Source organism: Notechis scutatus, chromosome 6 (assembly GCF_049901735.1).
Source record: "Notechis scutatus isolate UNSWTSFEM ecotype Mainland chromosome 6, rNotScu1.2, whole genome shotgun sequence".
Taxonomy (NCBI): Eukaryota; Metazoa; Chordata; class Lepidosauria; order Squamata; family Elapidae; genus Notechis; species Notechis scutatus.
In genome coordinates, this window is record NC_142014.1 from 26,184,944 (window position 1) to 26,204,075 (window position 19,132).

Below are 19,132 nucleotides of genomic sequence, written 5' to 3' on the forward strand. Positions count from 1 at the left end.
TATTCCATTCCATTCCATTCCATTCCTCCTTATTCTATTCTACTCTACTCTACTCGGATAGTGGCTGATAAACATGTCCATTTGCTGCTCTCTGGTTTTAGTGTCCAAACACAACAATAATATTTTATGTTTTTCCTGTTCCGCAGATGAAATCGCTCGGCAGCAGTCCAGCACAGAAGTAAAAACCGACCCACCTGAAAAATTACCTCTTTCACATCAAAAACTTTCTCCCGTTGCCTTGTCCGAAGAAATAAATAAAGAGGAAAACCAGAGCTCAGTTAAACAGGAAACTCCCACAAAGGAAGCAGAACCTCCAGTGGATAAAGTGACTAAAAGAGAACTCAGGCCTGGGAAGGTATTGCGGAAAAATACAAGCATCTTACCACCCATTAAGTTCAAGCAGTGATTGGTTCTCTCTCTCTCTCTCCGTACAGTTCCTAGATAAATATTTTGCTGTAACGTGTTCAAGAACAGAAATTTAATGCATCTCTCTCTCTCTCTCTGTCTAACCGTGGTCTGTGCGCTTTTATTGGCGGTATTGGGATTTAGGTGGAACTAGATCTCACGGTCTCATGGTTTCAAGTAAACTGAATTCACGCGTGCCGGATGTTGAATCATGGACTCGTAAGGAACTTGTCAGGCTTCAAAAAAAAAAAAAAGAAAGAAAGAAAGAAAGAAAGAAAAAAAAAGAGATCATGCTATGAAATATAGTAATTTGTGTATTCAAGCAATAAATCGTGGTTTGTTCATTAAAGCGAACTGAAAATTTATCAGGGCACCAAAACGACATATTAAAGGCACGAATAGATTTGTAGATGAATAGAATAAAGTTTAATAAATGTGAAGTAGAAATAACGCTACAGATTCAAGATAAATATCATCTGTAAGATGGTTTAACTAGAAAAACCAAATAACATTTCAAGCAAAATAATGTGTCTGGCTGTGTTTTTTTTTGCAAAGGAGTCCCATATAAAGTTAAGGATTAGGACATATCTAAAGGAGTGGTGCGGTGGCCTAAAGGTGGAGCTCTTGCCTCATAATCAGAAGGCTGTGAGTTCGAACCTAGGTAGAGACAGCTATTTCTCTCTCTCTGGACACGGTGAGAATATATCTGCTGAACAAAACTCCACAGTGGTGACAGGAAGGGCATCTGGCTATTAAACACTCTGCTAGCTAGCTCCTATTATGGGGCCATTAAAATGAGATGATAAGAAAACACGAAGGAAAAGAAGGTTCAGGACTGGACAGCCACTTGTCAGAAATGGTATCAGGGGGTGGTGGGGGGCTGGAGCAGGGGGTTGGACTAGATGACCTACAAGGTCCCTTCCATCTCTGTTATTCTGTACTAAGGATGTCTCAAAAGCAAAAGCGAACCAATGTAGGTCAGGGTTTAAGAGTTAAGGGCTTGAGAAGAAAAACACTGGATGGAATTTTCACATCAGGTTTGCCGATATTAAATTTGTGGTGACACCAGAAAAAGACTTATCAAAGAGGCTAATTGGTTTATGAGCATTCAGAAGAAACAGGAAAAGGAGTACAGTGGCTCAAGTGGTTGGGATGCTGGGCAGGAGGTTAGCAAGCCTGCATTCGAGATTTGAGATCTGCCGTTGGGTGGGGTTGACCCAGTGGTGCAATTCAACTGATGTAACAGAGGTGGTATCCAGCAGGTTCTGACTAATTCTGGAGAACTGGTAGCAGAAATTTTGAGTAGTTTGGAGAATTGGCAAATACCACCTCTGACTGGCCCTGCCCCCCCATCTATTCTCTACCTCCTGAATCCCAGATGATTGGCTGGTTCATTTTTTGTTGCCCTGCACAAGAGAACGGAAGCTTCAAACTATTGCTTTAAAACAGGGGTCCTCAAAGAAACACTGCTTTAAACAGAGGTGGCATTCAACAGGATCTGACCAGTTCTGGAGAACCAGTAGCGGACATTTTGAGTAGTTCAGCAAACCAGCAAATCCCACCTCTGACTGGCTCTGCCCCATCTCTTCTCTGCCTCCCATTGAGTCCCAGCTGATTGGCTGGGTCTTCTTTGTTGCCCTGCAGAGGAGAACGGAGCTGGAAAGCAGGTTAGTGAGGTGGGGAGGGAATGGGGATTTTGCAGTATCCTTCCCCTGCTACGCCCACCAAGCCACGCCCACTAAGCCACACCCACAGAACCGGTAGTAAAAAAAAAAAATTGAATACCACCACAGTGATGTAGCAACCAGTTCGTTGAGCGTGCAAGCACAGCATTTAGAAAGACCATTTTTAGCTCTAATACTGACCTTCTGCTGCAGCCCCGGTGAGTAAAACAGCTGCCACATGAATCAGCTGTGCTCAAAAACAAAGAAATAAAACACAGGAAAAGGGCAGGGATGGGTGGATGGAGGCCAGATTATCACCGCAACTACCGGTTCGCCTGAACCAGTCCAAACCTGCAGCATCCCACCCCTGGGTTGAATTCTCATCCTTCACTCCAGCTCCCGCCATGGACAAAGAAACCCCCAAGTGGGCATCGTCATCCCCCAAGCAATGGCTCATCCTTTCAACCCAGCAGCGCTTCGGTGTTTCTGTCATTCGGTGCTTCTGTCACAAGAAGAAATAGGAGCTGGTTGAGGGTTGATGGCTATGGTGGAAGATAGCTTCTTCTGAAGAATGGAGATGCACCATGTCAACTCATAAATTATTTCAATGGTCTTTTTAGACTTGCCAACAGAAAGGGAGGGGGAGCAGTGCAGCCGCTTGCAAACTGAAACTGCATTCCATAAATGTTTTCCAAGATAGGAACTAGGTGACCGAAGTTTCTGCTGCGCAAAATTCTAACTGGAGAGCATGATTGGTGACTCTTGGCTATGGATGTGTCCCATTGGAGAATATGAATTATGATACACCCAGAGGGTGGGAGAAAACCAGGGTCAAGGGAGACAATGAATGATGTGTCTCAGAGTTGGATACACCCAGGCAGCGCCGGCATGTCTACTACTAATAAATCTTCTTTAAGCTTTGAAAATCCAGCTAGAAACTCATGATTTAAATGAGGGTAACTACCAGAGCCCTGACAAAGCTTCTTCAGCTCTTTATCCAGTCAGAGCTGAAGAAGCTTCTTGGATGAGAAGCGAAACGTCTTCAGAGAAAAACCATGATGTGTCTCAGAGTCAGCTACACCCAGGCAGTGCCGGACATGTTAACTCCCAATAAATCCTGTTAAAGTTTTGGAAGTTTGGCTCGAGACTCATGATTTAAATGGGGGGAACTGATGGAATCCTGACACACCAAGCCACAATCATCCTGAGGCAAAATATCTTAAAATGAAGATGGATTTATCTCCCTTCCTGATAGTTTATCAGCTCTGGATTTGGGGACATGAGTAGTCCGTTAAAATAATTCCCTAGTGGAAAAAAATACCTGTGTTTGGGACATTCTGGCTGCTTGTTCTCTCAGACATATCACTATCTTTGGAGCTTCACAATGCAGACTATTAGTACACTTCTTATACCGTCTGTATGGCCACAAGTGAGCCCAACATTTGTGTTGTTAAGTGAGACATTCTTAAGTGCATTTTACCCCATTTTGTGACCTTTCTTGCCACAGTTGTTAAGTGAATCACTGCAGTTGTTCAGAGGGGCCCTGTCATGCCCCTGTTAGAATCTGACTCCAAGGGAGAGGAGGAACAGCTGACAGGGAGTGGGAGTGTGGCTCTGGAGGTTGTGGAGGAAACTGGGGAAGGGCAGAGCCTGGCTGGGCAGTCAGAGGAGGACCCAGGCCCATCCCCTCTCCATCCTAGGGCACGCAGGGAGGAGTGGATAAGGGAGAAACGTGAATGGCGTGGTCTACGGGGGAGGAAAGGGCCTTGATCCTCTTCATGGGCTGCAGCTGTGAGGACTGTTTAAAAGGACAAACTGCGCATGGGCCAGTGTTGGAAGCAAAGAATGAAAATATTTCTAGTCTGTCAGTTCTTATCTGAGTTTTGGCATCCTTCCCAGTGTGTATATTTCAATATCTGTGGATGTCTTCAAGCCCTTATCCTGCTTTGTTCATTAATTGCTTCAGTGTGTTTGTGTTGTTTTTTTCCTATTTATAATTTATATGTATTTGGAGTTTCAAGGGCATTTCTTCCTTTTCACAACTGTTTGTGGGGGAGATTTTTCTCCAGTCCATGATAATTGGACCTTTGAAGCCAAGTTGAAGGAATTAAAGGGACTTCACCTGTTTTTGTGACTTTGTTGCTTTTGTATTCCACCCTGGGTCATCACAGGCCCCTGGTATGTTCAAAACTGGTTTTAGCTAGAATTTGCTGACATGGGGATTGACTTAGAGACAACCCCCAGAAACGAATAGTTATTATAGATAAATTGTAAATAAGGGGCAGGGAATAATGCAAAGCTGGGCTGCTGGGGGTTCACAGGGGTTCAAGAGAGCCCCTCGCTAAGATTCTGTGCAGTTTGGAGAACCCCCCCCCAAAAAAATCCCACTCCTGGCTGACCCCTCCCTGCCCGTCCCTGGAGTCCCCACACGGCCCGTTTTGGAGGCAAATAAGTGCAGGGGGCACGCGGAGGCTCATGGAGGGCGAAAAACGTGCCTCCTAGATGTTCTGGAAGGCCGGAAATGGGCCCGTTTTCAGCTTCCAGAGAGCCTCCAGAGCCCGGGGAGGCCTTTTTCGCAATCCCAGAGACTCGAGGAAAGCCTCCGGAGCCCAGGGAGGGCAAAAATGCACCCCCCCACACCATGATGCAGAAGGCCAACTAAGCCACACCCACCGTGGCCACACCCACCCAGCAACTAGGCAGAGAACCCGTTCCTAAAATTTTAAAGTTGTCAAGTTTGGAGACCCCTCTATACAACCTAAAGAGCTTTGGAGTTGTCTACCTCAAAGTAAATTTTTCCCAAGTGTTAACCGTCCAATGGGAGCCTTGTTAAAACCTGCTCCCGATTCCACAGACAAGGGTTTTCAGCTGCACGTACTTTCCTGGGAATTTTTGACTGACTGTAGTAAGGAGGTGAAATTCCAGGAGGGAGGGACTGCGTTCCAGAGGAGTAAGAGGCAACTCAATCCAGATATTTTGTGTGAGAGAAAGAGGGTGAGGACAGCTCCTCCCTAATAGCTTGCAGAGTATATTGTAGATGCAGATCATAGAGTCCTTAGTACGAGAAGATTCTATCTATATGTGTGAAACAGTAAAGAACTGCCATATGACATTTTTGGTTTTGAGCGTGGGTGGTGGTGGATTTTGCACAGTTATCTATAATGCACCAATTATGGCCTTTATTGGTATTCTAGTCAGCTCTTATTTGGATTATGTACATGCTGTACATGGGACACCCTTGGAAAACATTAGATAGATACAGCTAGTATATAATGTTAGCAGCCTGGGCAGGTGAGTGTTGTTTGGGAATTGCACGGGATGTCAGTTGAATTTAGGGTTATTTTTAGTACCTTCAAGGGCCCACAATGCTCCGACTGAGTTATCTGAGGGATCGCTTTCTTCCACATTCTTTTGCCCATGTCATGTCCCTGTCGAAGTCTGAATCCTAGGAGGAAACCGAACAGCTGACAGGGAGGGGGAGGGGGGCTCCATTGGCTGTGGAGGAAACTGGGGAAGGGCAAAGTCCAGCTGGGCAGAGCAGGGGAGAGGTAAAATAAGGGAGAGGGAGTTCAGAGGAAGACCCAGGCCCACCCCCTCTTCATCCTAGGGCATGCAGGGAGGAATGGAGAAGAGAGCAACGTGGGTTGTGTGGCTTATGGGGGAGGAAAGGGTCCTGATTCCCTTCATTAGCCACACCTTGGAGTGAAAGTTTATAAGAACTGAATACTGACTGCGGTAGCTGCTGGGAGCAAACGTGACTTTATCCTGTGTTGTCTTTGCTTATCTGTGTTCCTGGCATCTTCCCAACCATGTGTTTTGCTGTGCTGTGCCTGGAATTCTTGCTCCTGCCCTGCCAAACTAATTACCTCATTTTGGCTTGAGTGGAGTTATAATTACAGTTTGTGTTGACCATGTTTTGGACTTGATTTGTTATAGTCAAAGGCTGTTCCTGGGAGAGTTTTTCTCCAGCCAGAAGGTAACCTGGATATTGGGGGCAAAGTTGGAGCTAATAAAAAGACTCTTATTGATTATCTCACTCTGTTGCCTTTGTGCAATGCCCTGGGGCATCAGAGCCCATCTGATCAGTTCCTCTAGGTCCTGCCTGTACCAAAGTGCCACCTAGCAGGTTTCAGAAAACTGAAATTTTTAACTGCTATCTCTGTTATTTGCACCTCCCTCCTGTATAGAGTCTAGAACAGGGGTCAGCAACACGTGGCTCTGGAGCTACACGTGGCTCTTTCATCCCTCTGCTGCAGCTCCCTGTCACTAGTTGGCTGCACAATTGATAGGGCTTTTGGTTAGGACATGTAGAGGAAAAAGTATGCCATGCTAGAAGGAGACTCTATGGTGGAGGAACCAGACCAGGGGTGGGATTCTACGGGTTCGCACCTATTCGCTAGGACCGGTTGTTACCATTCTAAGCAGTTCGGAGAACTGGTTGTTAGAAGAAATTACTGGCCTAATCCTGTAAGGAAGGCAGGAAGGAAACATTCTGGGGTTGCTTACAGAAACTGCCTCTCCATTAACCCTTATTACATTCTTGGCAGGACTAGACTTCCTGTCTCAGAAACGTCTCTGGGGTTTTTTCCCCCTCCTTTGCTGGTACTTTGCTTGTGTGGAGTGACCATTCAAAGTTACAAAGGCACTGAAAGAAGTGACTTATGACCGTTTTTCACACTTACGACTATTGCAGCATCCCCACAGTCATGAGAGGCCAGGCGAGGAGATGCGTGCCTCGATGTGAGTGATGTTGAGTTGGCCACGCCCAGCCAGTCACATGACCACCAACTAAGCCATGCCCACAGAACCGGTTGTTAAAAAATTTGAATCCCACCCTTGAACCAGACTTCCGGTCAGCTCCAGAATTGAACAGGGGGCTTCTGGTTAGGACTTTTGTAGCTCTTTGAGTGTTTAAGGCTGCCAACCCCGATCTAGAATATAGAATAAGGGACCTTGGAGTTGGAAGGGACCTTGTAGGACATCTATTCCAACCCCTTGTTCAAGCAGGAGACCCTATACCATTTCAGACAAATGGCTGTACAGTCTCTTCTTGAAAGCCTCCAGTGATTGAGCGCCCACAATTTCTGGAGGCAACTTCTGTTCCACTGGTTGATTGTTTTCCCTGTCAAGAAATTTCTCCTTAGTTCTAGGTTGGATCTCTTCTTCCTAGAGACTGTGGTTTGATAATATAGTACAGGTAGTCCTCAACTTACAACAGTTCATTTAGTGACCGTTGGAAGTTACGTCACTGAAAAAAGTGACCTGTGACCATATTTCACACTTACAACCATTGCAACATCCACATGATCAACATGGTCATGTGAACAAAATTCATACGCTTGGCAATTGACTCATATTTATGATGGCTGCAGTGTCCTGTGGTCATGGGATTCCCCTTTTTGTGACCTTCTGGCAAGCAAAGTCAATGAGAAGGCCCGATTTTTAAAATTTGAAAACTTAATAAAATTTATTTTTTTTAAAAAAAGAGAAAGCCAGATTCACTTAACGACCATGTTACTAACTGAAAAAACTGCAGTGATTCACTTAAAAAGGGCAGCAAGAAAGGTTGTAAAATTCACTTAACTGCTGTCTCACTTAGCAACATACATCTCGGGCTCAATCGTGCTCACAAATTGAGGATTATCTATAATAGGCACCCTGGTTGTAATCCCAAAACTGCTAGAGTGCCACTTGAACGCTGTCGGCATTGACAATACCCATCAGTCAATTGCAAAAGGCAATTCTGCTCAGAACAGCTTACACCCTACGACGATCTCTTCGACACCATCAAATATCCACCTCTGCGTATCTCAGGTCCCTGGGAAGGACTTGATAGGTGGACAAAAATGCCAAAATCCCTTCTAAACATCTGGATGATTGCGTGATGAACCGCAATAATAATAACAACAACAATACGCCTGGAAATAATACTTCGAACCGACAGTAAGTATTTCCTTCCTTTATTCATTTCACTGCTCAGCAGGGGTTGGGGGAATCAGTAAAACTCATATCATCTTTGACCAATGAGTGCTGTATCAAGGAAAACTAATGGGGCAAGGAGAGGCCTGTGGTCCCGAAGAACCCGAGACATGCTGGGCTTACAGGTTCTGAAGCAGCCAATCCAGGACTGGCAACCGCACAAAATTGCCCAAGGCTTCTCCCAACTGCCTTTCCTTCTCATACTTCAGCACGGATTGCATGACGTCTCCCACGCTGTAGTTTCTCTCCACAGCCACCGTGGAGAGTTGCTGGAGCTGCAGGAGAAGGCGAGGAGGTTGGAGGAAAAGGGAAATTGTCAAACAAATGCAGGTAGTCCTTGACTTACAACCACAACTGAGCCCAATATTTCTGCTGTTAATTGAGGCATTTGTTAAATGCTCTGGTGCCGTGCCAGTGCCGGAAAAAGTGGGCCGGTGGCCATGCAGGGTTTTGCTCGATGGGGCTGTTGAAGCTGCCGCCATGAGGCGAGGCAGTTGTCAGGGTGTGGATGGCCTGGCTGTGGGAGCTCTGAGGTAAACTGGGCACATGGGACAGCTCAAAAAAAAAAAAAGACACCCACCAAAAATGCCTAGTGCCTATTTTGGAGCCCAAAAGAAAATAAGACCAGGTCTTATTTTCAGGGAAACACGATACTTGCTGCCAAGAGTGATTTGCACTTTCATCTACATTTAGCCTTCGCTCGCAGGTTGACAATAATAGGGAGGTGGGTAGATTGAAAGCAGGGGTGGGGAGAATGGTATTCAACCATCTTTCGACTTCCATGAGACATTGCTGGCATCTTAAGGACACCCTGAGCAGACGTCACGGCATGTATGCTTGTTTCCCATAACAAAATAAATGGAAGAGATTTGTGGACATTTTGGACTGTGGGTGGCCAGTAGGGAAAAGTGGGGGATTAACTATGCTTGCTTTTGTGTGGGAAACCCAGAGCTGGTTCCGCTTCTTCTATGCCAATGTGGTTTATTCAATAAAGTTGTATGCTCTTGGTAAAATAATACACTGCAGTGCAGTGGCCTAGAGGTGGAGCTCTCACCTCAAAACCAGGCTGTGAGTTCAATCCTAGGTAGAGGCAGATATTTCTCTCTCTGGGCACACCGAGAATGTATCTGCTGAACAAAACTCGGCACTGGCGACATGAAAGGCATCCAGCCATGAAAACACTCTACTAGCTCCATTCAGTTGCCCAGACTCCACCCCGCAAAGGATTATGGGATTGTTAAATGAAGGTGATGAGTTGTCTCCTGGTAAAATAATGTCCTAGGAGTTCCTTTTTCTGGATTCGCCAACTGGACAGTTGATGTATTTGCATACTTTCTTGGACTACCTGTCTACAATTATAAACAGGATCAGAAAAAGTGTTTCTGCTCCTTCAAATAAAGAGCAGAACCCCAATGCCATCCTAGCTTTATCTTCTCCTTGCACACTTCCCCACACCCTCCCAGCATTTCCAATTGTACCTTGTTCAGGGTTTCTTCATCATCATCCATGAAGTACAACATTGGGACGTTCAACTGAGAGGCTGCCACCCATTGAAGAATGGCTTGGAGTTGCTTGTTGTGCATGTTTTCCGGAGCGCTCTGGTTAGCCACAACCACCTTACGTCCAGTAGGTGTGTCTTCTCCGGACTCTGGTCTGCTTTCCGCATTTCCTGAGCTCTTTGAATAGAAACCTCCACTCATCTCCTCTCCATCTCCAAGTTCTCCCAGTCCTGACTCAGGATTGCTGTATTTGGCGATCATCAGACACAACTTGGTCACGGTATCGACCAGTTTGTCAATGAAGGGTCCACTACTTCCTTCCTTCTTGTTGACATCGCACTGGTCCAGAATCATTTTGGTCAGTCCGGATATAGCATCTTCATAAGAATGGTCTACATCGCAAGGTCCCAAAGGACCTAGGCCTGGGCCTTCAGGAGCCTTGAAAGCACCCTGGATTGCTTCATCACCCATCAATGTCCCTGAATTTCCTCCTAATTTGTTGACGGTCTCATTGATGAGCTTCTGGATCAGCATTACTACCACGCTTGACATATCGTTTTCCGTGTTCATCCCAAGCTGCTCATCCTCACATTGCTTCAAAGTGTCGGACAGTTTTAAAGAGCCGAGGCCTTTATCTTGGCCCATGAAGCCCAGGCTAACACCTGCCTTGCTGGATCGGCCCCCATCCACTCCATCCTTCATGGCGTTCTCCTGCTGCACCAGATGATACTGTATCAGCAACAATGCTGTCACAATCAGATCTCTCGCCCAAGAATCAGTGGTAAGATTAGAAAGGTCTGGCATTTCTTGGGTTGGCATAGGCTTGGTGGGCATTGGGATTGTCCCTGTATTGTCCTCATGTTGCTTCTGATGCCACATGTTGAGACCTTCTTTGATGATGTGGTTGCCAACCGTTTCCGCGCAAGTCATTTCCTTATCTTTCATGGTTTCCGTTTTTGCCGCCGAGAACCTCATGTTCTGAGTCTTGGTCTCGGTGCCCTGGCCGGTTTTGATGGTAGCAAAGGCCATACTCTGAGATTTGGCTTTCTCGCTGACCTGCTTTTGCACAATCAGAGCATTGTGCAGGCGGTTCAGCATGGCTTGCACGATCTCAGAGGCCTTTTGGCTGCCTTGTGTGAAGAGGCTTCGCTTCACGGCAGACACAAAGTCAGAATCAGTCATGAGGGTCCCGGTGACGTCGTGTAAGTTCTTCATGCAGGAGTCAATCAGGTCGGACACCACCTCCTTGGAGTGCTTCAGCAGAACCTTCTTCAACACAGCGCACGCGATGTTGGAATCGTTGACTTTGACTTTCATCGTCTTCATCACGGAGACCATCATGTCCGAAACAACATTATTGGCGTAAACTAGGATCCCTTTGCTCAGCTTGTTGTTGTTGTATTCGTCAGGCCCAAAGCGCTTCCGGTGGTGGCAGCCTCTGCCCTCGTCCCTTTGGGGCTCGCTTTTATTGGGCACTTCTGTGTTTTCCTCTTTGTAATAAATGGTGGTTTTCTTCTTGGTGGTGGGGCTTTCTTCGAATTTGCACTCACACATCCTGGTAGGGATGTGTTTGCTATCCTCGGTCCCCACTCCAATGGACCGGTGGCTGTGGTCTCCAGCAGCGGCAAACAGTGTGTTGTGTATGCAGGTGGGGGTGCTTTCCGAGCGGTCGTTCATCTCCTTGCGTGCCATCGCGATGGCGAGGTTGGAAAGCCTGTTGCAATAAAAAGAGACTTCATCCGGGTCAGGATTGGGGTTCGGGGAAGAGGAACCCTCGCTCTCTTCATCCTTGGATTCCTTCTGACAACCGGCCTTCATGCTTACGTGGAAGTTGGGAGACCCCCGGTTGGAGCTGACATTCAGACTGAATTCTTCATCGCAAGCATTGTAGGGTGCCGGAGAACGGACGTTGCGCTTGGGCATGGTTTGACGTCCATCGGACGGGTCTCTTGGCCTTGCCCTTCTGGCATTGTTACTGGCATTCAAGGCATCCTGGGCACCAACATCGGACTTCTCCAGATCTTGCCGGAGTCTGCTCAGGACCTTGAGGGGATCAGAGGAAGTTTGCTGGAAAAAACTTAACACAGTCAGTTTAAGAAATGGAACAAAGGACATTTTTCATAACAAATCCCGCCCCGTCATCTCCTCATATGGAACTGGCACCCGGTGATTGGTAGGTGGGAAGTCATTCACTGTCTACCCTGGATAAAGTTTCAATGGATGTCACTTTGGCCAGGAAAATGAGCAGCTATCTTAAACGGCTGTCCTAAGTAGACACAGAATTGAATATACTGTACAACCAGCGGTACTAGGGAGCACAATTGTTCCTTGACTTTGGACAGTGGGCAAGAAATGACGTCTTGCGTGCCTCCTATCAACAATGGGCCAAGAAAGCTAGCAACTTGGAAAGAAGAAGGAAGGAAGGAGGAGCAATTAATGCAGTGGTGGTATTCTACTGGTTCGGGCGAACTGGTTGTAAAAAATGCTACCGTTTGGCCAAACTGGTAGTAAAAAAAGAGCTACTGGTTCGGCCAAACTGTTTTTTTTCTTTTTTTTTCTTCCCAACGATCAGCTGTTCCAACAATCAGCTGTGCCGGGATCCCTCTCGCTGTCTTACTGATTTGCCAAAGAGAAGAATCCATGCCCACCCAGTCACATGTCCATGCCCACCTAGCCACTCCCACTTAGCCATGCCCACAGAACTAGTAGTACAAAATATTTGCATCCCACCCCTGAATTAATGGCATTGAACTTGAAGGAGAAATTAAACCCAAGATGAAACAAATATCAAGATTTGAAACTTCAGATCCTGCTAACCCAAGATCAGGAACCCAAGGAACTGTGAGTTGAACCAAAGGGAATTGAATCAATTATTTACAGTATGCCTAAAAAGTTTCTCTTACCCAACAGAATGGAATAATGGAGTGGAACAAGAAGGTGGAGATTAGGACATGCACACACTGCTAATCATCCCTGAGCTGACTCTCTAATGCCCTAAGAATATTAAGGACAAGATAAATTATTCTGCTCCCAAGTTGATTTGATAGAGATTTTTTGGCAAGAGCTGCGACTTCATTGCTGAAGCCGATATGGAGGAGGATGGGGGAAAGGGGGAGGAGGGAGAGGAAGAGGAAGAGGAAGAGGGAGGGAGGGAGGGAGGGAGGGAGGGAGGGAGGAAGGAAGGAAGGAAGGAAGGAAGGAGGCTACTGTAGAGAAATAACCCCCCCAAAAAAACACTTGAGAAAGTGCTCCACCTACATTTCAGCACAATCAAAAATGCCCTAGAAATATCTTTCTTTTCAGGTCATGAGTCTGTTTCTTCTTTCAAAATGTGAGGATGTCTGATGTTTACTGATTATGCAAACATGTCTCCTCTTCGCACACACACCCAACTCCCCAATCCCCAAGCACTCTCCAGAATTGCCATTATGTTTTCTCTTAACCTGCAAAATGTGACATCCATTCTATGCTACAGGCTTACAGAAGGCCAGTTTTGAAAAGACAGTTCCATGAGATTTGACAGAGAGGGCATGTTAGATCCCCAGTGTCCTATTTTTGGCTTTTACAGATCATGCCTTCAATCACTGTTTGCTGCCTTCCAAAGGCCACCAAGCAAATGACAGTTAGACTTATGGACCCGATGCAAAGACCCACACATTGTCTTTGATGCACTCAAGAAAATGAGATAACGGGATAAGTAACCTGTCAAAATTACCCCTTTCCCAAGTCACCATCATGAAATGGTGGACAGTTTCATGCTGAAGACTGCAGGGACATTCCTGATAGTGTGGTGTGCAAAACTGACTTCTGATCATCCACAAGGTTGATATTCCCCAAGCCAGCCTCCTCCTCCCACCCCAAGGACCACATCTGAAAACAAGAGCCGCCGGTGGGGCAGAAAAAAATATTTCTGAACAGAAAAGCTGCTATGCCACGCAACATGCCAAGATACCTTGTCAAATCCCAAATGTGCCAACTGCGGCCAACCTACAGTAGTAGATATTAAAAATCCAGTCCCAGACACATCATCAGAGGTGGTATTCTGCCAGTTTGGATCAGTTCTGGCATATCAGTAGCGAAAATTTTGACTGGTTCAGAGAACTGGCAAATACCACTTCTGTCTAGCCCTGCCTACCCACCCCTGTTCTTACCTCTCACCTCTCCTATATTCTGTTGTTTATTACCTCAACTGATTCGAGAATCAAAACGGATTGCCGCGCCTCAGCTGAGCTAAGAAACAGCTGTAGGTTGGCCTCAGGCTCATTTGCGCATGCGCGAATAGCACATTCAGCATGCCTCAGTGGCGGTAAGAAACAGCTGTAGGTTGGTCTTAAGACCAGGGGTAGGATTCTACCGGTTCAGTCCGGCTCTGTAGAACCAGTAGCTCTGAAGAGCAGCAGACATAGAACCGGTTCTATGTCTGCTGCTGTTTTGGCCCTCCCGCCCGGCTGGGCTCTTACCTGACCTTTATTTTGTGGTTTTTCAACTTCAGCTGCCTAGCGAGGCACAGCTGCAGTTGAAAAAGCAGGAAAAAAGTGCTTTTTTCAAAAGCTGCTTCCCTGCACGCAGCGCTGCTCAGCTGTCCAGGCAGCAAGCTGACGAAGATTTCCATGCGCGCGCAGCGTGCAGGGAAGCAAATCGTAAATCACTGAACCAGTAGTTAAACCGGTCGGATCCCACCCCTGCTTAAGACTCATTTGCATTTGGCATACCTCAGCTGAACTTTCATAAAAGCATGTCTGTGCTAGGTCAGTCTTAGACTCATTTGCGTTTGGCGCGTCTCAGCTGAGTCTGCGCTTTCAGGAAAGCATGTCTATTCTAGGTTGTCCTTAGACTCATTTGCACGCACACGAATCACGCGTTTGGTGCGCCTCAGCTGAGTTGTCAACTAAAACAATACTTCTTTGGTCTTTTTAATTGCTGGCAGAAAGGGAGCGGGGAAAAGCAGTGCATTCCTTAAATGCTTCAGATAATCACCTTGGCAGCCAAAGCTGTTGGTGCACAAGACTATTACTGGAGAGCCAGATTGATGACTCTTGGCTATGGATGTGTCTCATTGGAGAATATGCATCCAGGGGGTGGGGGGAAGACCAGGGTCAAGGGTGAAATGAATGATGTGTCAGAGTCGGCTGCAACCAGGAAACACCAACATGTTAACTCCTAATAAATCAATCTTTTTTACTCTGAGAGATGTGGCTAGAGACTTGTGATTTGAATGGCGGTGCATGTCGGGGCCTTGACATGACTTTTCAGAAAAACATGGCTGTGCTAGATCAGCCTTAGACTCATTTGCACGTGCGCATAGAACCAGTAGGAAAAAAAATTGGAAACCCACCACTGCACATCATCTTCCACTCTAGACCCTTCTGACTGAAGAATTTATTTGCAGCCAGCAGAACAAGCTCGTATGGCTTCCTGGATCTCCCTATTTGTTGTGCCAACCAAGCCTGCTGCCAGAACAGGCTGTCTGTCTCCTTACCGTCCAGTTCTGTTGCTCCTTCTCCTCCTCCTTCTCCTCACCGGGTGCGTAACGCTCAACTTTACACAATCCACTCTGGCTCTGTAACCAGTCAATGTTCTCTGACATCTGAGAGGAGAAGAAATGACAGCTGATGTGAAGGTTGGCCATTTCACCTTGATCGTGTTGAGCCAGGAACCTTCTTTTCCCATGCTGGGTAGTGTTTTTTTTTTTCCCAACCCCAAAAAACACAATTGAAGGGAAAACTAAAAAAAAAAAAAAAATTGAAGGGGGAAAAAAAATCAACCCTCTGCCACTTACCAGTTTTTTACGGCCACGAGTGGGGCTGCCGGTGTCTTCAGCTTCTGCAAGACCACAGAAGGTGATACAGTATTAGCAGAAAACTTCAACTTTGGGGCAAGTTCGCATATTATAGAAGCTGTTTCCTATATCTGTGTTGGCGAACCTATGCCACATGTGCCAGAAGTGGCATGCCAAGTCATTCTGCCAGCACATGAGGGCTCTCCCGGAAGAGCCCCACTGCACACGCATGCGTGCCACTGTCACCCGACAGCTGATTGTCCAGTAACTAGTGTGCATGAGTGGGGGGTTTATAGGGGTGCATGGGAGACACCACACATGTGCATAGATGTGCAGCGCAGGGGGAGTCATGCATGTATGCACAGAGATGTGCAGTTTGCATGTGCCTGGGGGGATTGTGCATGCATGCACAGAGATGTGCGGTGCATGGAAGGATTATCTAATAAAGGGTGGGATTCTACCAGTTCGCACCTATTTGCTAGAACTGGTTGTTAACATTCTAAGTAGTTTGGAGAACCGGTTGTTAGAAGAAATTACTGGCCTAATCCTGTAAGGAAGACAGGAAGGAAATATTCTGGTGTTGCTTACAGAAACTGCCTCTCTGTTATCCCTTATTACATCCTTGGCAGGACTAGACTTCCAGTCCCTGGAACTTCTCTGGATCGTGCATGCATGTGCAGAGAGGGTGGGGGGGCAGCATGCATTGCCTTCTGGGTGCTGGCACGCAAGCACGAGTGCACGAGCACGCATGCAATTATCGGCACAGGAGCCGAAAAAGGTTTGCCACCACTATATGTTTCCATTTCTGCTGCCACAAAATGCGAGGTAGCTAAGCTGCCTTTGGGGTTTTCTCCACTGAGGAGCCTTGCAATGTTCAGAGTCGCAACAGTGAAGCCTCCTGGGGAGTGGGAGGGATATTCTCTTGCATGTCTATGGAGATTCTCAGTCATCCAGCTCCCGGTTGCCCCAAAAGTAATTTTTCAGGTGGCAACTGGACTTTTTGGTTTTTCTTTGAAGAGGTTTTGATTCTCATCCAAGAAGCTTCTTCAGTTTTAACTTCTGATTTCTTCCAAATTGAAGAACCTTCTTGGATGAGAAGCGAAACCTCTTCAAAGAAAAACAAGAAAGTCCAGTTGCTTCCTGAAAAAAGCACCTTTGGGACATAGTCTCTTGCTTGTTCTCCAGAAATTATCCCAGGAGGCCTAGGTGTTGCCAACTCATCTCTGTTTCAAGGCCATTGAGCCAGCGCTGTCGGAAGACATTCCTGTGGTCATGTGGCCAGCATGATAGCACTGTTAACTTCCCACTGAAGTGTGTTGTAGTTCGCCGGCAGCCTGTGCAGACGGCAGCGGAATCGGACAGTGGGGAAGAACGGGGATCAGTCTAGGAGTCTGGAGAGGACTCGAAGGTCCTGTGTCAGATGCGGAGATGAGACCAGGACTATCTGGAAGTTGTGGGCTGACTCCGGAGCCTCCGGAGTCTGGCAGCAGCGAGGCAGAGGACCCAGGGGAGCCTGTTCCCAGTGTGCGTGTGTGCGCAGAGCTGCCAGAAGGCAAGAGCAGCTGAAACAAAAGGGGTGACTCAAGAGTAAGGCTGGGAGGTGATTGCCCCTCCCATAAGGAATAAAAGTCAGTCCAAGATGACGAAACCTCTGCAGGAAGCAAAGTCATTCGTTCGGTTCAGATTCTTTCTTGAAGCTCTTTGTACTTTGGTTTGTTTTTTTTCTAGTTCATTGGGCACTTCTGTTATTGGCAGCACTTCACAGGACAGGAAGGTGGGTGCTTATCTCGAGGGACTGTTTGAGATTCATTACCGGCTGGGAATGAAAATAATTCCCAGCGTTGCAATAAAACAAGTCTTGTTTTTAAAATAAGCATGTGCATAATTATGGTCTCAGAAGCCTTGGTCAGAACAAAGTGTACCTATTTATCTACTCACATTTTCATGCTTTTGAACTGCTAGATTGGCAGGAGCTGGGGTGAGGACTGGAGCTCACCTTGTCACGTGGCACTTGGGTCTTGAACCTGGGCTGCTGGCTTTCCAGCTGAGAAGTCCAGGGTCTTAACCGCCGAGCCTTAAGAAGACAACCATCAGGGTATAGGGCAGGGGTGTCAAACTTGATTTCTTTGAGGGCCGCATCAGGGTTGATGTAGGCTTTTGACCTCAGGGGGCCGGGGTCGGCGTAGCCAGGGTTGGCATGGCCAGCTTGCCGTCACACGTGTCAGGGGCGCCTGTGGGGGCCTGAGCACTCTGCCAGCAAAAACGGGCTCCCAAACTCCGTTTTTGGCTGTGACGGCTTCGTGCAACTCTCTACCAGCGAAAACAGAGCTTGGAAGGGCCATGCATGTTTTCGCTGGCAGTGGCAACATGGGCCAGTCCTTCGTTGTTTCCAGGTCAGCTCCACGGGCCAGAACTAAGCCCTCTGCGGGCTATGAGTTTGACATCCCTGGTACAGGGCCTCCTGCTTGAGCAGGAGTTGGACTAGAAGACCTTTAAGGTCCCTTCCCACTCTATTATTCTGTAGTCTGAACGGATAGCATCACTGTTAAGGGAAGAGCATTAAGGCTTAGCAAAAGTGAACCCTAGCTGCATTAAACACATCCATTTAGTGCAGTTCTGCTATGTATGCAACAATAGACCCTCCAAGAATTAATAACTGGTTCATTAAACAAGGTGGCTTGAAAGAAAGGTGTACTTGGGGAGACAATCATTTGAATCTGGAAGTAGGGAACCAACTGACGCCTTCTCTTCACTGATGGTCTGAAGGACGGGCTCACCTGCTACAATTTCCATCACTTCCTGCTGGTGAGGAGGCTGGTAAGGAAGGCCTACCCGCCTTCCTTCCCTGCGTACCAAAAACAAGGACAGATTAAAACCAAGACTATCCAAAAATAACAGGACAATAAAAAAAAACCAATCAGATCCTACAGGTTTACAACAGATGTGATACAACAGAAGTTTACAACAGAGATTCTGACCAGTTCTGGAGAACCAGTGGCAGAAATTTGGAGTAGTTCAGAGAATCGGCAAATCCCACCTCTGACTGGCCCCACCCTCATCTATTATTGTCTGCCTCCCATTGAGACCCAGCTGATCGGCTGGGTCTTCTTTGGTTGCCCTGCACAGGTGAACAGAGCTGGAAAGCAGGTTAGTGGGGTGGAGAGGGAATGGGGATTTTATAGTATCCTTCCCATGCCACACCCATCAAGCCACGCCCACCAAGCCACGCCTACAGAACCAGTCGCAAACAATTTTTGAATCCCACCACTGGTTTACAAGAGTTAGACTTCCTTTGCTGGCCCATCCCTTAAGGTAGAGACAGTTTGATCTCTGGAGCTTACACGCCTCGGCCTGCGTTGCCCTCAGAATGAAGAAACCTGGCCTACCTCCAGAACCTCAATGTGAGGATTTCACAAAGAGTTCCCCAAAAGCAGGCGTTTAGGCCAAGCTTCCAGGATGTTCCTCAAAGGCTCCCCACAGTGTGGCCTCCTCTCTCATCCTCTACTTGTCAGAATGGACCTTGGAGTCACAATGCCCAGGTTACTCTGCTGTTTCCATGGCAACCATCAACACCATCAGAAGGAGGTTCAGCAGTTAGTCCAGGCTGTGGGGAGGAGACTGGTGAAATGACCAAAATCCCGAGGATCGGTCCCTGGTGCATTTATGGTCGGGTTTATTTACGGGGATTAAATTAGGGACAGTGAAGCTTCTTCTTTCTTCAAAGATGAAATCCACAATAATGCTGGATGTTTCTTCCTGTAAAACTGATGGTCAATTCCTCCCATTCCCCAATTCTTTCTTGTTTT

The 19,132-nt window shown here is 46.9% G+C and overlaps 2 protein-coding genes across 2 annotated transcripts in view; one reads left to right on the forward strand and one right to left on the reverse strand.

The window, feature by feature from the left end:
- The window catches only part of DYRK4 (dual specificity tyrosine phosphorylation regulated kinase 4), a 43,718-nt gene extending 43,284 nt beyond the window's left edge, over window positions 1–434 (forward strand). The window contains exon 18 of the mRNA XM_087969121.1: window positions 147–434. Coding sequence (XP_087825247.1) covers window positions 147–406 — 260 coding nt within the window. The 3' untranslated portion in view covers window positions 407–434. The remainder of the gene's footprint in view (window positions 1–146) is intronic.
- A 7,607-nt stretch (window positions 435–8,041) lies between these two features.
- On the reverse strand, window positions 8,042–15,364 carry AKAP3 (A-kinase anchoring protein 3). Its single transcript, XM_087967741.1, has 4 exons — window positions 15,327–15,364; window positions 15,027–15,134; window positions 9,527–11,614; window positions 8,042–8,323 (listed from the first exon to the last, which is right to left on the reverse strand). Exons 2-4 carry the CDS (start codon window positions 15,132–15,134, stop codon window positions 8,168–8,170), a joined length of 2,352 nt encoding a protein of 783 aa, XP_087823867.1. The 5' UTR covers window positions 15,327–15,364; the 3' UTR covers window positions 8,042–8,167.
- Window positions 15,365–19,132: the final 3,768 nt, after the last annotated feature.